This window comes from Heliangelus exortis, chromosome 12, assembly GCF_036169615.1.
Source record: "Heliangelus exortis chromosome 12, bHelExo1.hap1, whole genome shotgun sequence".
Taxonomy (NCBI): Eukaryota; Metazoa; Chordata; class Aves; order Apodiformes; family Trochilidae; genus Heliangelus; species Heliangelus exortis.
The window spans coordinates 10,057,128-10,079,056 of NC_092433.1; the positions used below are offsets into that span (position 1 = coordinate 10,057,128).

Sequence of the window (21,929 nt, forward strand, 5' to 3'; positions counted from 1 at the left end):
GCTCTCAAGTCTCCAGCTCCCACGTCGGGTATCGCATGACGTCTGTGCCAAACAGGAGACCTCAGACAGGGGGAGAGCAAGAGAAACCTTGGTAAAATGAGTTGATTAAACCTGGAGAATAACACTTCAGACTGTTAGTGACACGTATTATTTTTTCTGGTTAGCTGGCTAGTGAAATATTAAATTATACTCAAAGCATCTATAACAGGAGAGAGGCAGAAGGGTCAAACAACCAACTCGTGTTCCATCTGGGGGCACAGACAAAGCAGAAAGATGCCTCGTGCTCTGCAACACAATTATTCTACCCTGCCCCTCTACTGTGTTAATTAATAAAAACACAAAAATCATACTAAAGTTGAGGGTCAATATTTCCTCATACTGACTCCTTGTAACACACCCGACATCAGTTATAAAAAATCATCAATGATTTTTAAGTTCATTTCTAAACTTTCCAGTAGTTCCACTTGTACTCAGCTCTTTCTGGGGGATAAACAATTAATCCTGTGTGGTCCAAGGGATTATTGTTTATTTTCTCTCACCCAAACATACTCTTCTCCCTCTCTTTAACTGCCATTTCAGTACAATGCTCAAAGACCACATGGAATGAGTAAAATGATCAATACAAGAAGATTTGCCAACCCATAACTTCTGTGTGATTGCAAACCCTGGGAAGTGAAGCTGAGTTGAGCAAGCTAGAGGCAGAAGACAGCTTCACACCTATAAAGCAAGCAATTATTTATGGGTTTTTATATTCAAAACCCCTCCTCTGCTGCAGATACAACCCCAGACCATTTTCATCTTGATTTCTGCAGGTCCCTACTAAAATTGCACCTTCATTATGGCAGATTTTATTTCCAGAATTGCAACAGTCACTGGCAGGCTACAGTGCAGCTCTGCTCCAATTGTGCTTTTGAGACACCATATTGCTGTAGGCAGACAAGTAACACTTCTGTTTGCTACCCATTTTTATAAGGAAAAACCTCTAATAGAATTAATGTTTCTAAAGTTGAAGCCCCTTAGGTAGTGTGTCTGATTTTTACATGTATGGAACATTCCTCTACTTGCTCTACATTAATCTTCATCATAAAACCAGTTCTTGATTCCTGCCATCTACATTCCCATCTACTTAATTTCACACAAAAATATATATATATATAGTCTTTGAAATGCCATAGATTCAAAAATGGGCCTATCTGCAACATCAGACAAGATAAGATGAAGCATAAGGGCAAATTTTAGCCCAAGTTAACAAATTCCTGTTCATTTCACCTACTGCTAACCCTTCTTAAAATGGGGGCCTAGCCTGGACCTCTTGTTAACAGTATCACTGCCTTCAGAGCTTTTAGAACACTTGCTAATTATCCTTCCAGAACTGGCAGAAACTTGAGCTCTGACCAGACTTACCCACAACACTGGGGGCAGTTTAATGCACCAGAGAAATCAAAATTGTGTATTTGCTCTTTTACAAAGAAAAAAGTCTGTGGTTCAGTACATATTAGGCATTTGCATTCTGTGACTAATATGACCCTGAGAGGATGTATGGAGTCCAACAGTAGACATGCCTTTTTAATTACTTAAAAAGCTTGAATTTGTCATATTCAGGCTTTCTTAGCCAAACAGTTGTATAACAGGATACCCTTACAAAGGTGTCAAACTACATGTGTGTGCAATTATATTGTAATTACAATTTTAAACTAGAGTATGTAAATATAAACTGACAGAACAATTAACACACAAAGAAAGCAACAAATAGCAAAGTCATTCCTCATTTGTAACAAAACTAATGGAAGGTCTTTTGACAAAAAGGGAATGAAGAGTTTATGTATTGGCCACAGGACTTCTGCAGATTGAACCATAACTCACACCCTTCCTAAGCTGCACTCTCCCAGCTTGTTCCATCACAGGGCAGCCTTTGCATGGGATGTGCCTGGGAAAGGGAAGATGGCACCATCCCTTTGCAAAAAGGCCACAGTCCTGCATCATAGAATGGTGATCCACTGGCCTTGAACACTGCAGACACTGCCATAGCTTTATAATCATAGAAAACACTACAAATTCATAGGGACAGGGTTCCCTCTCTTTCGGGGAGAGGCTTCCCTACAAACAAGAAGTCACTGGAATTGCAGCTTCCCAGATCCCTTCTAAAATTTCTCAGTGAGTGATCTTCAGCTCAAGCCTTAAAACACTGGATAAAAGATGCAGCAAAGTAACAGCTGCAGCACAGCTGGAATCTGTAGCAGCCTCCCAGACCTGAGATGAGGATGCAGTCTGAGAGGCCATGGAACTCCGTGAGGATGTGGAGCCTTTTCCCTCATTCCAATGGGCCAAAGCTCAGGAGGGACAGAAATGCTGTGGGTACAGCGTATGTTAAAGCCTCAGATGCCTGCACAAAAGCTTTGGACACATGAGAATGGAACACAAAGATGGAATAGAATTATTTTGCAGTTTCAGTGAATCATAGGATGATTTTGGATGCAAAAGACCTTCAAATCATCACATTTGAGGCCCAGCACTGAGCCCCCTCCCTTACCACATCTGAGAGCTGGCAGCCAGTGAGCAACACCACGCAGCTCACAGCTCGCCCTTCCTCTTTCTTCCACAAAGATCTAGAGAACACCCTTACAAAAACCTTAACCTGCTTTTGTACCTTAACCTAGTTTTGTACCTTAACCCCAGCAGGGTTTAGGGGGTTCTCAGGCCGTGCTTGCAGCTCCGGACCCTCCCAGCGGCCACGGCCACCCGGAGTGCCCGGGGGACCCAGCACCACACGCAGCCAGGAGATACTCATGGCTTCCTCTGCCCCACTTGCTCTCTCCCCCCCTCTCTGCGGGGGGAAGCGCTGGCTCCAGCCCCGGTTGCTCCCTCCCGAAGGCTCCGCGCTCGCCGCCCCTCTCAGCCCTTGCCGAGTCCCTTGCCGAGTCCCTCCCCCCCGGCCCACCTCCCGGCAGTGCCCGTAGCCGGCCGGGCCTTTTAGAGGGCCGCACACGGAAGTGAGTGGACGGATCCTAAAACAAAATGCACCCCCTGTCGGTGACAGACAGGCGCCGCGTCCAATAAGCATCGAGAGCGCTGCCGCAAGGGCCAATAGGGCGGCGGGGCGGGCGGGGGAGGCCGCGCGCCGGGAGCCTTGGTAACGCGCGGGCCGCGTGTGGCGATCGCGGTGGCTGCGGGAGGGATCCGGCCCCGCCATGAAGATCGAGGAGGTGAAGAGCACCTCGAAGACGCAGCGCATCGCCGCCCACAGCCATATCAAGGGGCTGGGGCTGGATGAGAGCGGCACGGCCAAGCCGGCCGGGGCCGGGCTGGTGGGACAGGAAAATGCGCGGGAGGTGAGCGGGGCGGTAGCGGGGCCAGGCCCGGGCGCCTCCGGGGCCCCGCAGCCTCAGCCCCCAGGAGCGGAAAGCCCCGGGGGCCGGATCTGATCCATTTTGGGTGTCATCGAGTCCCGTTAGGGAGTGAAAGTCTCTGAGAAGGGATGGGTGGCGGTCGGCAAGGCTGTTGCTCCCGCCGCTACTTTTTTTCTGCCTCCTGGGTTTAGGCACAGAACTGGGGCGGTCAGAGGCAATGGAACCTACCAAAAATCAGAGACTTGGTGCAAGTGGGGAATGGAACTTTAGTCTCAGTCTGGCCGTGGACTGGTACTTAAGCTAATCTGTCATTCTGAAAACCGAAATTTCATTTCCTGCTTTGTTTTTAAACCCTTATATAGGTTTTCAATTGCGAGAGAGGGAAAGGAGCCTGTGCTCCTAGGTTTGAGTTTTGTTCTTTGATTTTTTTTTTTTTTTTTTCATGTCTGTGTCAGAAAAAACTGTTGTAAGAAGCAGGTTGTTCAGATCTTGCTTTGGTTTTTGTGTGCATAAAATTGAAGTATTTATTATTAGTGGGCTCACAAAGCCTCCTATTTCAGCACCTTTCTATTATTATTGGAACAAGAGACAGCAATACTTTGGTTAACAATCTAAATACTTATTTTACTTGTAGGCTTGTGGGGTTATAGTCGAACTAATCAAAAGCAAGAAAATGGCTGGCAGAGCTGTGCTGTTGGCAGGACCTCCTGGAACTGGCAAGGTATTGCTTTTATTTTTAATTTGAAATAAAGTATTCCTAAATTATTTTAATTTGTTGTCCCAACCATTTTAGGGTGGTGGTGATGTATTGTTCTTATCTACTATAATTTTTTTTCGTTAATGTATTAACCTGGTTTCATGCTTTATATTTTGATTTTTGCCATGTCACCCACATTGGCACTACCTGCTGGTGTGTTTAAGCATCATTAGTGTGAGAGCAGCTCCTACAGTCACCAAGCACATAGGTACTGTGTGGTCTCTGAAGAGAGGTCTTAGAAGTTAATTTGAAACTAAAAGCCTTTTAGTTCCTGCTTTGTTTATTTTTTCCAGTTTAAGTTTTTTTGCATTTGCATCAGATGTCAGATCTGAATGCCCAGTATTGTTCCTTTAACAGATGGTGTAAGTCTTTGATAAAAATCTCTTCGTGTGTGTTTAACTTGTTTTGGAGGGAGGGGGTTATTATATGTGGGAGATGCATGTCAGAGAAAACAGTCTTAATATCAAATTGATAGTTACTGTCTGGAAGGTGATGAGGAAAGTCAACCTTATGCAGAAATAATCCTTTGTTAATTCTCATGAAAATTAATGAGTGGGCTTTGTTGTTTTGTTTTTGTGTTGGTTTTTTTTTTTTTTAAGACTGCTTTGGCTTTAGCTATTGCTCAGGAACTGGGAAGTAAAGTTCCTTTCTGCCCCATGGTTGGCAGTGAGGTTTATTCCACTGAGATCAAGAAAACAGAAGTTCTGATGGAAAACTTCCGCCGTGCCATTGGTAAGTCCCATAAAGCAGAGGAGTTAAGTTTTTGCATGGTACTTAATTTTGCTTTTTCCCCAGTTATCTAAAAACTTTTCAGTGGTCATGGTGGTTTTGGGATGGAGTCAGGTTTCATGTTTATAAACCATAATTTAATTGCATTATGGTTTGTACTGTTTTCCCAGACTCTCCTCTCTGGGTTCATCTCCTGGTTTTACCCGTGAGTGAATAAAGCCCAAAGAAAAATTATTTTTAGTTCCTCAAATTACCAGAAATACTTGCAGACATAAAAATGCTTTCTTTTTTAAAATTTCAGTGATCTCTTCCTATGAAGCAAACAGCCTTAATCAGGCTCCCAAGTGGCAGTGGCAGCCTGGCATAGTATTACAGCAAGCACAAAGAAAGTTCCAAGCTAACAAAATAAATTCTTTAACTTAATGTCTTCCTCAGTTCTCGAGTGCCTTTAGGAGCTTGATGTAAACTGTAAAATTTGCAATGCAACCTTAATGAGTGTGTAAAAATTGTTCTATGATTGCTGCTGGAAGCTGATAAATGCAGCTGGAAGTGGCTGTTTATGTGAGGATTGGCAGAAGATCACCACCATGATTTTAGTACTGAACATATTAACAGTTAATCTTTCTGCTTTCTGTGCCATATTTCCCCTTGGACTCCATCTAAGTTTTTGGTGGCAGCAAGGTGAAGAAGTCTCTCAGTTCTGGAATGAAACAAAAGTATTCCATTGACTTTTACAAGAAAGCAACTCTCAGCAGTCTTTGGTCTTCTGGTTACTGTGAATCTCACAGAGCCTGGGGGAGGGAAGGCAGAGACTGAGTAGTCTGCAGTATTTCCTTGATGTGATGAAGTTCCCTGTCAGAGATCTGGAAACCTGAACCAACAGATGAAACTCAGGCTGTCCATGTTGTAATTTCTAGAGATAGCAGTGGTTTAACTCTCTAAGATTTAACAGCCAGCTACATTGTTAGTTCCCTGCATTCCCTGAATGTCAGCAGAGACACTTCTAAACAAATATTGGTGTTAATGAAAGATGGAACTTCTTTTATTCCTTTCTGTTGAATCCCATGTCACATTTTCCTAACACAGCCTTTATTGGATATTTTCATCAGTGTAAAAAAATAACAGACATATTTTAGAGGACCAGTAATTACCATTTCTCATAATAGGATATTTCTCAATAATGTTTTAATTCTCAATTATGTTTTACCTTCCTTTATATTACCTGCCTGGCAAATAAATAATTTACACAGGACCTTTTTTTTTAAAAAAGAAAAAAAAAAGTTTTTATTTACAGCTCAAAGTCAGCTCTGGCTTGGTGCAAAAGAAGCTTAAAAGTTTTACTTAAGTTACTTAACTTACTTTAAGTTTTTGTGGGTTTTTTGAGGTGTTTTTTGGTTTGGCTTTTGGCTTTTTTTTGGGGGGGGAGTTGATGTGTATGAATCCTTGTTAATGGGTTCTGTACACATCATGTATTGTTCATATTGTGCATTTTACTTTCAGAGGGGTTAGGCAGCTCAATTCATAAAAATGGTCAGGGATGTTAACACCAATTTTTAATTTTTTTCTTTTTCTCTTGGAAACAAGTCTCACTGGTTTGGACCCATCACTATGAGGAAACTGGGATGATTAAAAGTTGACAGTTTTTGTTATTGGGAGTCTTTTAGTAACAGACTTGACACAGCCTCATGGCCAAATTGTACTTGGAGTAGGGAGTTTGTAATATCTAAAACATACAAGGACAGAGTGGGAAATGAGAAGGTGGAATTTTTGTACAGTTTAAAAAAGTTCAGCTGAGATTAATCTTGCATAGAGCTGATTAGCAGCTGGCAAGGATGGAGTAGCTAATAGTAGCTAATACATAGCAGCTGATGTTAGAGCTCAGCTGCAGTCAATACCAGCTGCTGGAATAGTTCCCTGTGTCTCTAAATTTTATCTGCAGGTGAGACAAGCACAATTTAACTCCATAGAGTGCTGTTGAACCAAAACATGGGGTAGCCCAGAACTGCCTTAGTGATGCCTCTGGTTTGTGAGTTTAAATCTAGGAGTTCTTCTGAGAATGATGTTTGTAGTTGTAGACTTACTGGAAGAAAAGGATAATCAGCAGGAGGTTCAAAGCATCAATTGCCTTGGTTTAGATCATGTTCATCTAAATATTTTCTACAGACACATCTATATGAGCACGTTAGTTCAGATGAGAACTGAATTTGCTCTTGAAGCAAATCTCCAGGTTGTGCTCAGCTTTGGTTTGTGCTGGGGAGGGAGCTCACTGAGTGTGTGAACTCGATTCTGTTCAGGTGAAGTGCAACTGGAAGATGTGCCCTAGCAGCACACAAAATAAACCCCAAACATAAATGGTCTTCCAGTTTTCCAGAGCAGAATAGAGCTCATGCTGAAAGTTAAAAAATAAAACAAAAAGGAAAATGAAGCCTGTGAACAGCCACTTCTCAACACCAGCAGTTCTGCAGTACAGATTCCCTTATTTCCTCACAGTCCTTGCCTGTGTACATTTGTGTGATGCAGCCTTGTCTAGGTCAGTTTTATAACTCAAAGGTTCATTAATTTTTTGACTAAAAAATATTATTTTTAAAAATTACCAAACTTAACTTCATATAGAGCTTTACTGTGGTACTAAGTAAGAGAAAGCAAATCATATTATCCACAACTAATCTGTTTCTTTCCTTTTAAACCCATCTTAATTTGGGTCCAGTAGAGGGAGACAGACTCGTGTTTGTCAGTTCTTTATGTTTCCCTATCAGCAACTCAAGATTACTGGTGAAGTGTCTGATCTATTTCAAAGCAAAATGAAAAGTTATGGAACAAGGAAAGTTTTATAAAGTCCTAATAGCCTCAGACTGGGCAGGATGATTTCCTTATATCTTGTTACAGCCCATTCATTATTTTTGGTATGGCATGTGTGTCTCATAAAATACTTTATAGTGTCTCTTCAGATGTGGGTTCTTTGAACTTTTATGTAGTTAGAACATCTGCATAATTGTAGTGGTGGTGGTGATGATAGTGTTTTTTCTTTGGAACAGTCTAACCATAAAACTCTCCAGCTCTTTATTATTCATCAATTTAAAATAACTTAGTTAATTCTGATAATTGTGATTATAACAGAAGATACCCAGATACTATGATGATTGATCAAGTGTCTGAAAAGCAACAAAGTAAGGTTGTTATTCTCAGCTATTTTGAAAGAGTTTTAAGCTTGTATGATAGCAGAATCTGCTAAAGTTTATCTAGCTCACCTTTTCTTATTAAGTTGAAAAACATTTTAAATAATACCTTCAACTTTGCTTAATTTTATGAGGTTTTAACACAACACCTGTTTAGCAACAGAGTTAAAAACAAATTCATAACGTTTAGAGTTCTTATCAAATTACTTGCTTCTTTTTCCTTTCTTTGCAGGGCTTTTCTGATACTACAAAAATTGTGGAAAACTAACATTTATATTAGTGTCACTGAAGATGAACTGTTTCTCTGATTTTAGCATGTGTGAACAAATCAAGCAGATCCCCTCTTCAGGGAAGGGAGCAGAGAGAGAATACTCATATTAGTTTCAAGAACTAATAATAACAGACAAAAAATTACTTCTTTAGAGTTTAATAATCTGCTTTGTAGGTCAGAACTAGGGCTGAACTTTCCCTCTGATGATACAGGATGAAAATTCTCACTTAATACTGAAGAAAATTACTGAGCTACTTTTGAATGTGAAAAATCATCATTCAATGTAATGCAGCCTAGTAATATGTTACTTTCTGTTGGCAGAAATACAAGAGACTCCTCAGTTTATACAGCCATTGATTTATGAACTGAAACTGTTCTAAACAACTTTTTGCAGGGTTGAGGATTAAAGAGACTAAGGAGGTTTATGAAGGAGAAGTCACAGAACTAACTCCATGTGAGACTGAAAATCCTATGGGGGGTTATGGCAAAACCATCAGCCACGTAATTATAGGTCTCAAAACTGCAAAGGGAACCAAACAGTTGAAGGTAAGTACAGTAGAGTCTCAAATTTCCTCAAGTATTTTGGGTGTCCATCTATTTTACCAGTTCTTATTTCCATTTTAAGCACTCGATCCACATCTCTGTAGGGTGGGAATGCAACTAAGCTGTTTTCTTTTGCTAGAAAATTTTATCCTGCTCCTGAGCATGCAAACTTACCTGCTTTAAGTTAGATGTTAGTCTTGTCTCCTTCTAATTGATGTTGGGGATAAACCCATCACTCATTTAGCAGTCCCCATTATTTTTCTGTCTGTCAGCACACTCTTGCATGTCTTTAACAAGTTAAAGGAGAGTTTAAGGAGGAGGATACCCTGATGCAGGTTTGCAGGGTAATACTGGTAGCACAGAAACTGGGGCTTAGTTTGGTATCTGAACTATGATCTCTCTCAGTCCTTGATACACTCTGACCCTGGCTATAAAGTCATGTTCATGATAACAGATATATGAGAAAGGTCTTGTATGGTTTTGCTTTCCCGATTCTTGGCTGACTTTTTAAGCATTAGGAAATTATACCAAATTATAACAAAGCTTTCCTGCTTTGGTATAAATTAATTTTTTTTTTGTATAAATGTTCTTTCTGTCACATCCCTTTGTTTTATGTGGGGAGATACACTCTATTGAACTCTTGATTTGAACTGAAGTTGAACTGATACGTTGTCAGCTCACACCCTCTTTCCTGTTTTTTCTTGTACAAGTCACTATCCATGTTGTTGAATTTCTCTGTCAGAGTAGAGGAGAACAGAAAGCTGTCTCTAGTGTTAGGTATCATCTTGCATTTGTTTCCTCTGAAAACAGGAAAATGCTGAGCAGAAGTGAATAAACTACTGAGAGAAACAAAAGCATCTTATGTTCACTCTCAGGTAGCTGCAGAGGATACAGATTCAAGGAAAAAATTGCATAATCCAGTGGTATAGCCACATTTTTTATAAAAGTTTTGATAGAAAGCAAGAAAAGTGCTGCATCTGAGGTATAAATACATTGTCACATCACACAAAGGCACACTTTGTGATAGTAACTGGTATCATATTTCTGGCACTTACTGTCATTTCCTTCAGATACCGGTTTTTTGTTTTTTTTTTTTAAGAATGCCCTGTGCATCTTCTTTCAGATTTATTCTTTATCACTACTCCAAGTGTTACAGCTTTATAAATCCTAGGGGTACTCTTGGGGGCAGTTGCAGTTTAATTTTGTCTGGTGAGAATGGGCTTTAGACTAAATTACTCCTCCTTGATTGCCATAACAATATGGAACACCTGACCAACTGTGATGTTCCTTTGTCCCCAGCTGGACCCAAGCATATTTGAGAGCCTGCAGAAGGAGCGAGTGGAAACTGGTGATGTTATTTACATTGAAGCAAACAGTGGGGCTGTCAAGGTAAAAGAAAAGTTCTGCACTTTTATGCAGGTGTATGTATTGCAGACCTTTCTCTGCCTTTGTCAGAAAAAGGCTTTCCCATTTATTAACCTTAACTGACACGAAATGGTTATGTGAATGTTTTAAGAAAGAGCCCAGATTTTCCTTATCTGGAGAGAAAATTTTCTCTTGCACTGAAAGAATGTGGTCATCTGGTTCACAATTAAGGTCATCTGGGAAGGAAGCTATCACTGATCCTGTCTGGATGAGTTTTATTTTCTGTAAGATCAAGACAGCTTTAGGGGATGGGGGGGAACAGCCAAGCAACTTTAGTCATTTTCAGGCTGTCATGTGCAGTGTATTTAATCTTTCTTTTATCACTCTGGTATTTTCTTCACAAGGTTTGTACATGTAGAGGGGAATACTGCATTACTTAGCATTCTTTCCATGTCTGATTCAGAAAGTAGTGTACAGCCATACTTGCTGTTTAATGGATGGGCATAATATTTTGTATCATACAATAAATCACCCACCTACAAAGGAGTCCTGAGCAGATCTCCCAATCTCTAGGTAATCTGCTGGATTTGTCCTTTAGCAAGAATTGCATATGGTTAAAAAAAAGCAGAGAAAAGAATGGAATATTCTTACCACTGAAAATACCAAGTGTTTTTCAACAGTTTTTGCACTTGATCAGTAGATAGTGAATGCCTGTTGCTAAGGAGGGAGTGGGATGTCTGTGTTGTCAGCTGAGGCTTGTGTAGGACTGAAGTTGTGAACCAAGCCCTTAATCTTTATCACGTTTGTGTCACTCAAGGTTTTGGCACTGAAACTAATTCTGTACCTGGGTTTCTCTTCTTTGCTTTTTCTCAGAGGCAAGGTAGATGTGATATCTATGCTACGGAATTTGACCTTGAAGCTGAAGAGTATGTTCCCTTGCCAAAGGGTGATGTGCACAAGAAAAAGGAAATTATTCAGGATGTCACCCTGCATGACTTGGATGTGGCCAATGCTCGACCTCAGGTATCTGACTCCAAAATAAAGGCTCTACAGAAAAATTATTTGACATAGATGTGATGATGACTAGAAAAATCAAGGAGATGTAGGAAGTCAAGCTGTCCTAAATCATCCTCAAAAGATTCCACTAGAGGAAAAGCAGTGGGTGTTACACTGTGAGGGCCTCTCTGGAGGAAGGTCATGCTGCTGGTAGCTACCTCAGTGGCTTGCCCCACCAGGGTTAAAGAGGCAGTTGCTGGGTTAGGATTTGTGTGCCTGGTCATGGAGTATTTATCAGAGTGCATTTTCTAACACTGCAGAGGAAAGCCTTTTAGCCATAGTGGAGCTTCCACAGGGATATTTGGGATCTGCTACCTTCACAGCATAATCCAGAGCTAGCTCCCCCCTCCGTCCCCTGCTTAAAAAGAGCAGTGTTGGCTGCTCGTCTTGGCCTGCAAGAGATTATTGCTTTCTCTCCAGGAGGAAAGTTGTTTGCAGATGTGAGATAGCAGTAGCAAGATCTGCAAAATTTTATTTTTATAGATACAGATTTTTATAGATTACACATTAATTTATTCTGCTCTGTGTTATGGTTTTGTGGCCATGAATTGGAAACTCCAAGCACTAGCATAAAAGCTAAGTATTTTTGACTGTCACAGGTTCTGTCTATATTCCTGTTACCTTCAAAAATGTTTCTTAACCTCTTGTTAAGTTTCCTTGTGACTTTCAGTAGGGTTCTGAACATACTGCAGCAAGAAATTGAAAATAGGGACATTTCTCCCTGCTGTATCTTAATATAAACCTAGTAGTGAGGGAATGCCATCTATGTCAGAAACACAAGCAACCAACAATATTGTATTTGTTTAAAGGCTGGTATCCCTCAGTAGGGTGCTACAAGCCCTTAACTTACTCCATTACAAAATGAGCATCCTTTTTCCAATAAAATAATTTAAATGATAAAAATCAAGGTGTTGGAAACTCTTAAAACTCAGCATAGTTGTTCCTGTGTTAACAGGCTGAACACTTACTGTGCACACAGGCAATCAAGTCTTCATGTACCCTGACAATTTTAGTCCTTATGAGCTTCTCTGTGACAATTATTTTAAGAAGAGGATATCTCATTTTGATTTTTTTATGTTCTCCAAATGAACAAGGCTAAAAGAAGGGAGAGGAGGCAGCTAAATTATTTTGTTGATAATACTGCTGCAGTGATGTAACCACTGTTGAAATAAAGTAATAAAGTTAAGTGCAAGAAAAATTCTTTAAACAATCCCTGATTTCTGGAACTCTCATTGTATGTGTTCACCTCATTGGGAGACCTCATAGCTCTCTAACCTTGTTTTCCCAGGGTGGGCAAGACATCCTTTCTATGATGGGACAGCTGATGAAGCCTAAGAAAACCGAGATCACTGGTATGAATCCTTCATGATATTTTTAGGCCACTGTAACAGATGTTTGCCACTCAAAAAAAGGACTAAATGGGTATTATTTATGCACCATCTCTAAAGTAACACATGATATTTGTGCATAAATACTCAGATTTCAAAATGCAGTGAAACAGCTGCTAGAACTGTAATGTTCTGAAACAGCACAAGTTACTGGTTCACACTTAGCATGATAAACTGTTTCTTTTTGTTCACAGACAAACTCCGAGGGGAGATAAACAAAGTGGTAAATAAATACATCGATCAAGGTGTTGCAGAGCTTGTCCCAGGGGTTCTCTTCATAGATGAAGTTCACATGCTGGATATTGAATGTTTCACATACCTGCATCGAGCACTGGAGTCTTCTATTTCCCCCATTGTCATCTTTGCTTCCAACCGAGGGAACTGTGTTATCAGGTTTGATAAGCTTGAATTTTCCAGTTTGCTGTGGATAATAAATGTTGGAATTAACTCTAACAATGGAATTATAATCATCTTTGAAGTCTTTTGTCTCTGACACTGACATCTGTGATAATCCCCTGCCTTGTTGGAAGCTGCATCCAGTGCTCAAAAAGTGCTTTTGAGCTTCAGCATAGGACAAGTGTTTAATGCCACGCTGACCGAGTTAGAGCACAATGAAATTCCTCCTTTTATTTCACTGACACATCCCTCTTTTCTAACAGCTTCTGAATTGGCTTACTTCCTGGGTCATCTGTAACAATTACCTTCCTCATTGGATACCTCAACACATCTGCTGTTTGCACATTAGGGACCTCAAAAGCACCAAGGCTACATAGTTTTCTGCTGCTTCTGGATAATTTTTCTGTTTGCTATCCTCATTGCACCAGACTTAGAGCTTCCTGTTCTTACTCTCACAGTTCCCTTTCTCCCTGTCCTTCATTATTTCATACTCCCTTGATCTTTTTTTGTGATTCTTCAGTCTTGCCAACTAAATTGTTTTTCATCTTCACTCCTGTTCATGCCTCTATTTCAATATTTTGCACCCACACAATGCATTCTTCACATGTTCAGTGAAAGTGTTCTCCTCTTTCAGATTCTTCCCTAAACTCTACAGCTAATTTGTGGCCTAGGTCTAATTATGTCTAAACAAGCTGTCGTTAGTAATGATTGCTCCTCTTTAAATTGATTTAATTCAGCTGTGTAACCAGCTATTCCTTTCCCTCTTAGTGGCATCTGGTATTAATTTTTCTCAGTTTCCATTGCTTGGAAATGAAGGTGATAAGTCCTTAGAAAATGTTTAAGGTGGACATTGAAATTCTCTCTTTGCAAAGGCATAAAAAGGCTGTCTTGTAAAAGCAGAGCAAATACAAATCTCTCAGCATGGATTCACTGCAGATTTTGTTATGAAAAAAAACTTTGAGAAAGGAAGATTTTCATATAATACTTATATCTAACATTGGTAAGTTAGGTCTTTAAAAGAAAGGTTTAACATCTCTAAGTAGTAATCTGTAATCTCATAAAAGGAGGAATTGCTTCAGAGGAGACAGCACTATCTACTTAAGGGTACAGAAGATGACTGAAGGACATTTTGATTCATTTCCCAAGGAGGACCATGACCAAAGCTGCAGTGCCTGAATCTTATCACTGAGCATGGAAATGGAGTTCTCTACCAGCCCTTTACTGTTTTTACCTGCAAGCCAAGTTCTCTAGGGATCTAATGAAATCTTGACTTTGTGACAAATCATACTGGTTTTAGAAAACCAAGAGTAGATCTATCTGTAGCCTTTGCTGTTTTGTGTTGTATGTCAAAAAAATAAAATAGTTGGGGGTCTAGAATCTGCTTTTTCCCTCATGAACAGACCTCCCACTTTTCAATTTGCTGGATTGCAAGCATGTAATGGAAACCATTGCAATAGTCACTGGAGGGACTTGGGAAAGGGTTGGACAGAGTTCAGCAAGAGGGGATGTTTTCCATTTGCCTGGCAGTGTATATGATTTCTATGATTTCTATGGATATGCTGAACAGCTTACCAAGAATTATTTGTTCCTTGCTGGAAGGTAACTTGGAACATGAGATAAGTCTGTATGGTAAAATACAATGCAGGAAAGCACGAAGCAAAGTGCCACCTCTGACTATGCCATGCTTAAGAGCTCCAGAACTATTTGTTTCCCTCAGGCTATCCAGTATGAACCTCAGACTAGAATGTTTGTCTCTGCCTGGGAGGTGTGTGTCACTGTGGGAAGACACAAGAACTGCAAACTAATAGCTGCCTAATCACTTATTACTGATTTCAGTCAAATCAATGTATTGAACTCGGGGTAGTATCTGATCTCTTTCTGTTTGGTTTCTCCTTTAGAGGCACAGAGGATATAGTGTCTCCTCATGGAATACCACTGGACCTGCTGGATAGAGTCATGATTATCCGAACAATGCTGTATACACCCCAAGAAATGAAGCAGGTATGCACAGCACTCTGATCTATGGGGCTGACTGCTGTTTCTGCTTATTCTGTTACTATAGAGCTGTTTGACTCTGTGGTCACCAGAGGCAGTGCCAGAAGGCTTACAGCTGCCTAAGTGCATTCTGCTTTGGTAACCATTTACAATAAGCAGGTTAAAATTGTCCACACAATTTCTCTGTCTGATTTCCACCCACTGATGAGCTGTATTGCTAAGCATACCTAGAACTGGAAGGGATGTCTCACTTGCATGAATTGTTACCTGACCTCCTGTCTTGAGCAGATCTGATTTCCAGGTAGGTTGCAGCAGGCAGTGCTTTTTCAGTTGGTACAAGGTGACAAGTCACATTTTAGGACCTTTGGTCCCAGATCTGGGGGCTGTTCCTCCACGTTTAAGATAAGAGGGATTGAAGAATGCAGCTTGGTGGACTGCATTTTTGTCTCTGAGCTACAGCTTGAACCTACTAGGGCTGTCTCCTGAAACTGGGAGGATTTCAATGCTCCGAGTCAAGTTTGGAAATGTAAGCAGAGTAAGTGTTGCAGAGATAGGCTTTGAATGCCTGCAACTTTTCCTGTGGGGCCATCACAACCTATTGTGTATTGATTATAAAGCTTGGGTGCCATTATGATGCATCGTGTCAAAGATCCCCCTCATTAGCGTCTCAATGCTGTGAAGTGACACAATGCAGAAGACATTAGGGTTTATCATGCCAATTCTTTGTATTATTTAAGAGATAGTGTCAATGGAGGAGAGCCTTGTCACAAGATAATAGTCTCCTGCTGCTGGATAAGTGCCAAGGTGAAGCAGAGGCATTCATCGAATATAAACCTAGAGGCAAAGCTTCATTTCACATAAGGCTGTTGTGAGCCACTCCCTGGACTTTTTTTTTCTACCTAAAAGGACATGTTTAAGTCATTATGGTATAGATTGCAGTAGAAGGAGCTCAGTGATGTAATAATAATTGTTTTGTCTGTTTAAAAAAAAAAAGTAAAATTCTAGTGTCACTGGTATCGAGTCTAGAGATGTTAAAGGCTGTTGTCTGGACTTCTCTATACTGTAGGGAAGACACAAGAATTGTAAACTAATAGATACTCCTGCAGGAGTGTGTACTTGGAGTTGCTTTTTGTTGAGGCTGCTGTAGGTATTACCTGCCTAGTGTTTCTGTATTACTGTGCAGATAATAATACACTGTTAAAGAACTGTTGATGTTGAGAAGAGCTGGGTAGGTGCTGCAAGTGCCACTCTTCCCAGAGGTGAGGGAAAGAAGTGTTTACAGTAGCATTTCCTAAAGCTAGAAATAGAGTCCAGACATTTTACTGGATAAATCATGTTCCCATAGTCAGATAATCTCATCTTCCCTTAAATTAAAGGCTTCTTTTGGGAGGAGGAACTATTACACCTAACTTTGATTTCCAACAGTAGAGTTGGGGTGGATTAAAAATAAGACATCCATAAATTTATTTTTGTTTGCATTTTTCATTCACGTTAAGAAGTTTTCCCTTGTGATGTTTCTGTGTGACACTCCTCACCTTGTCCTTTCATAATTCATTTGCTTGGCAGCACAAGAATTGTCCATTAATTTACTGCAAGTTTGTTCCTAGCCTGTTCCAAATAAGTCTTTGATAAAGTAGAAATCCTGTTGTGTAGCACTGCTCTGAGAGCAAGACCCACAGTTACCTTGGTGCAGCCAGAATAGGAAGAAAATTCACTTCTATGAATATTCTAGTCAGGTATTATTGTAATCAATTTTTTTTTTCTTGCATATGTGCCTGCTGTTCAATAGTAGAGGTTATAACCAGGACTTTTTGTTCCTAGTGTAATTTACCTGATAATTCTTTTCCCATTTCATAGCAGGTTGATTATAGATGTGTTTGCTGGGTTAATGGCTTGGGCCCCAGTCCTTCAGGAAGGGTCTACCAAGTTGCTAGATAGTTTTTAAAAAAAAAGGTTGTTAAAGATCTGGCATTCAGGATACCTTGTTTCTAGCAGAAATACCAGTATTTGAATAAACAGAAGGTGTCGTTTAGGTGATGTAAAAGATAGAAAAAAAAATCTACAGCCTGAAAGTACAATTTATAGCAGCATTGCTAATATTCAGTATTCATACTGTAGCACAACTTCCTGCCTTTCCAAGCCCCTCTCTTTTACCCTGTTCCCTACCCTGCCTCCCCTAACACATTTTTATGGCTTTAATTTAAACGAGTGCTTCTTGATATCTTGTTTACAAAGCTGCCAAAGTGAAAAATACCTGTATTATATGAGGCTTGCAGTTCCAGAGTTATCTCAGCACTACAACACAACATCATTATCCAGTCTGCCCCTTATCACTCAGCTGGTAATACAGACTACCCAGAGACTTGTGCCACTTTTGTTACAGCTTTATATGCTCAGGCTTATTGGTGATATCTTGCTCTCCAACTTTGTAAAGATCTTCAGACTGGTGCAAGCCTGAGACTGTTCTTGAAAGATTAGATTCTTCTTAGTGATTTTTTTTTTTTATTCCTTGCAGGAATAGGTGAATCATAGGAAGTAACTTTTTGATTTATTTTACTATCTCCTTGTCAATTGAATAAAAAGTGTGTTGTGAGCTACTAAGGAAAGGGTGTAGCTTTCTCTAGGGCTTCTTGGAGGGCTTCAGTATATAGTGGCAAGGATTCACTGCAAAATTTAGTAACTGGTGTAGCTGTCCACAAGACTCCAGCTGTTACTTATTTCCTGCATACCTTTTTCCATTTTATTCTCTAAGTTATCATATTCTACTCCTTATTAGTAGATGTGCTTTGCTAACCATGCAGAATTATCCCAAAGGGCTAGTACAGATGTGTTACTTTACCTGTCTTTTGTGGTGATCAGGTTTTCAACATTATATTTGCCTATTCAAAGGCAGAATCCTACAAATTCTAGTTTAGTGGCAGGGTGCACTAGGAGAACTCTCCCCACCATCTCACTTTCTAGCATGCTTCATCTCTAAGATGACACAGTTACTAAGCTAAGTGCTATAGCAGAATAATTGTTTGGGCTGGCACCTCACTTACTCATTCCTCCCAACAGATCATAAAGCTTCGTGCTCAGACAGAAGGAATTAACATCAGTGAAGAAGCTCTGAACCATTTAGGGGAAATTGGTACCAAGACAACCTTAAGGTAAGTTGAGCACTGCTGGTTTTTCTCTTAAGTGTGATTGGGTCTAAAAATGCTTCCATTCATTATGGAAGCAAGACAACCCTCTCCCATACAACAACATTGTCTGTGGAGAACAGTGCTAACATGAAGTGGTAATTCTCCTCTTTCCTTCTGTAAGGAGTGTAGGTACTGGAGGGTCTTGCAGACTTTTTATGCTTCTTGCAGAGCTCTGTGTTTCCTAACAAGTCTGGGGCCTGTAGGTGTTTCAGTTCCCTGTGATGCACTGAATTGTAATTATTCATCCATCTCTGTTTGATCACAGGTATGCTGTGCAGTTACTGACCCCAGCTAACCTGCTTGCCAAGATTAATGGGAAAGACAGCATTGAGAAAGAGCATATTGAAGAAATAAATGAACTTTTCTATGATGCCAAGTCCTCGGCAAAAATCTTGGCTGATCAACAGGAGAAATACATGAAATGAAGAGCTTGTCATATTAGATGCTTTGAAGCAGCTTTAACCCTTACCCAGGGCTGGCTTAGCTATTGAATGAGGAATGTTAATGGTTTGTCTCTTTTGGGACTGAAAAATATTTAAATGTTGGACTGCTTTGTCAGACCAGAATTAACTGTCAAGTGTTCCTATTTCATTATCAACAGTGAGATGCTCCACAGTTGTGTAATATCTTAGTCTCCCTTTTATGAGTATCTATGAAACTAATAGCTCCTTGACCCCTCAGTTTTGTCCTTAGATTTCATTACAGAAGAACTCTAACTAAAGCTGATGCTTAAGATAAGTCTATTTTCTTTATCAGTGTTTTAAAATAGTTTCCTTTTACAAATGAGAACTCACAAGTTTCTTTGAATAAAAGTTTGTCTGAATGCTTTATAATAAAATAGCTCAAGAATAGTGGAAACTTTTATATGTTTGCCCTGGATATTTACCTTCCTAAAGAAACAAGTAAAAACAAGTTGGAATTAATAAACCAAATATGAGTAAAAGGGATTTGCAACACAAAACTTATCTACAACAAATGAAAGAAATAGTAATAAGACCTTTTTAAAGTGTTTGTTGACTTGTGTGTCAGTTTTGGGTTTTATTTTCTGAAGATTTCTTTGGAGAATGCAGAAATGCAGAGTAATAATTGTCATAGACCTATTTAAAGCCTCTCCTCATGAGTAACTCACCCTTTCTTTGGATTTCCTTGAGCAGATTAAATAAAAATTACTTTCCATCATGGTTATTTTTTTACTATGTTCTGTCCCCCCTTTCTTGATCAAAAATTGCAAACTAAAAGTGTATGAATATTCATACATTAAAATGAAAGTTTGTAGACTGATAGTGAAAATAATAGCCCAACACTTAAGGTTTGAAATCCAGCTCTTCACAGACTGTACAGATTTAGCCTGAGCCTCTTGTTCACAACGTATGCTTCCATGTTCTCTAAAACATGGATACTTGATTACCTCACAACACTGAGGATAAATTATTTAAAGATTTGTACCATTTGAACACTGAAATGCAAATTTATGCAACCACGTAAATAGATGAACTAGGAAGAAAAAGTAGTAATTTTATAAATTGATTAACCTCATGGTCTTTACTAGAGCCTGTACTGATTTAAAACACTTTATGTAGAGTTCCTTAAATAAGAGTAAGTCTTAGGGTAGAGAAGGAAGGGAAGAAATAGCTTGTTACAGGAAGCCAGTTTTAATAAATACCCTTTTCCCTGTTAGCAGCTGCAAAGTAGAGAAGTTTTCAATTGATACTTTTAGCTTATCAAAAATTCTAATCCACGTTCCTAAATGAGAAGCTTTCTGACAAACACCAAACATGCAGCTTCTCAGTCTTCCATGAATCCTGTAGAGAAGGTCACCAGTTCATCAGACAGGGAGAATCTCAGTAGGGTTACATTGGGCAGACACTGGCAATTACTTTCTTAAAAAAATTAAAAGGTGGAAAGCATTTGTGTATCTCATTCTGCTTTCCTAAGAGGGTTTTCTTTAAGAGTTCCCAGTAGCTCAAGAAGGTAAAATGGTGCCATAAAATTCACGTAAAATACATTTACATGGCTTAATTGCTATGTATTATATGGAACAAAGCTTTGTTAAGTTACAGAATTCAGACTCCTAAAACTGATGTGTAGGCTCAGTCATCATCTTTTTGGGGAAGGAATCCAGCTGCTAAAAACCTCTGTCCTCACCCCAAATGCTCTAGAGGCTTGTCTTCCTTGTGCTGAAGTGCTGTTTGTGGAAACTGCTAATGATTTTTCAGCTCCAAAAAACATGGTCTGGACAGCAGGGACTGCTTGGGGCAAAACAGCAAAGCTGTAAGGAAGCTGGGTGGTTTGGGGTTAATAACGTTTTGATCACATTCTGCCATCTCAGTCATGAAAAAAACCTGTCCCATTCTTCAAAGTAAAATTCAGTACTCTGTCAGCCAACCCTAATTAGCTTTTGTACTTTAAATAATCTATCTGCTCCTTTCTTTACGTATGCAACTAAACAGCAGTGACAGAGATATTGAATGAATGATTATTGGTTTATCTGAATATTTTTGGCATGGAGCAATGTTGCTTTCAAACCTAAACCCCCCTCACCAACTCCAAACGTATGAGGATTGGAACTACACCATCACTAATTTCCACAGCACTTCTAAAATCTTTTTTTCCTGTGGCAGGATGGCACATTCTATTTGGGAGCTACAGCACCATAGAAGAGACCCAATGAATTATGCTGCTGCATGGTCAAAATTAAACTTTTTTTTTTCCCCCCATTGCAGTTTGAATGATGAATGTAGTTATTTACTATTACTAATAGTACTAATAGTACTATTAAGTACTATTTTTCTTTGAGTGTTCCAAAATATCTTACTGATCCATTTAGAAAGAAGTTTGAATAAGCCCTAAGTAGTTCTGAATGCCAGAGCTGTTCAAAGTCCCAAGCAGCATTTGGTGACACTGGCTTTTTCCTCAGAAATGCAGCTCTGACTGCACAGCAGCAGAAGACCTCCTGGGGCAGTGAAAGGTGGTGGCTCCTGGAATACTGAAATATTAAGACCAGTGTTCCCACTGCCTACCATTGGCAGGAGGGGGTAGGAACTCTTTGTTTATCCTTTGGCAAACCAACTATTTCCTTGCTTACAAAGTGTTCTTTATGAAAGTTCAAGCTCTGTAGAACTCGGAAGAAATATCTCACAAGTAGCAAACCAAGTGATCCTCTGTAAAACTGAAGCTGGATGGAATCTGACCAGACCTCAGAGAGCAAGCAGAGACCTAGGAAGTGACCTGTGTACCACACACTGAAAATGAACAGTTCCATCCAACCCTAATTTCATAGCTGACTTCATGACTGATGGTACCTGTCAGCTGAGACTGACAGCAGCATGCTTTAGGGAGAAAAGATCTCAAAATACACAGGGGAAAGCAGCAGCAATTGATCTCAATTGGCATTTTCCCAAACCTTGATCAATTTGTAAAAAAATCACCACCTAAAGACCATCCTTACGTCTTCCAGGTTAGCCACAGCCACTGCTCTGCAGCACAGCTCCCCAGAAAGGAGCAAGAACTGTTCAGACAGGCAACAGCACAGTTTGGTGCAGGATGCTCTCAGAGCTTCCCACTGATGTGCTCCTCCTAAACCCTCAGTTCTGCTCCTGAGGACTCCATTCAGTTCAGATCAGCTACTGACAAGAAGGGTTTCACTGTTATGTTCTGCACATTAATGTTGTTACACAGCATCCAATAAGCCCCTACCTCATCTCTGATCATGCACCAGTTC

At 39.9% G+C, this 21,929-nt stretch overlaps 1 protein-coding gene across 1 annotated transcript; it reads left to right on the forward strand.

Annotated features, from left to right (window-relative positions):
* Positions 1-3,087: 3,087 nt before the first annotated feature.
* RUVBL1 (RuvB like AAA ATPase 1) lies at positions 3,088-19,389 on the forward strand. Its single transcript, XM_071755965.1, has 11 exons — positions 3,088-3,329; positions 3,982-4,068; positions 4,704-4,836; positions 8,675-8,826; positions 10,123-10,212; positions 11,062-11,211; positions 12,533-12,596; positions 12,827-13,025; positions 14,927-15,029; positions 18,081-18,172; positions 18,474-19,389. Exons 1-11 carry the CDS (start codon positions 3,189-3,191, stop codon positions 18,631-18,633), a joined length of 1,371 nt encoding a protein of 456 aa, XP_071612066.1. The 5' UTR covers positions 3,088-3,188; the 3' UTR covers positions 18,634-19,389.
* The last annotated feature ends 2,540 nt before the right edge of the window (positions 19,390-21,929 follow it).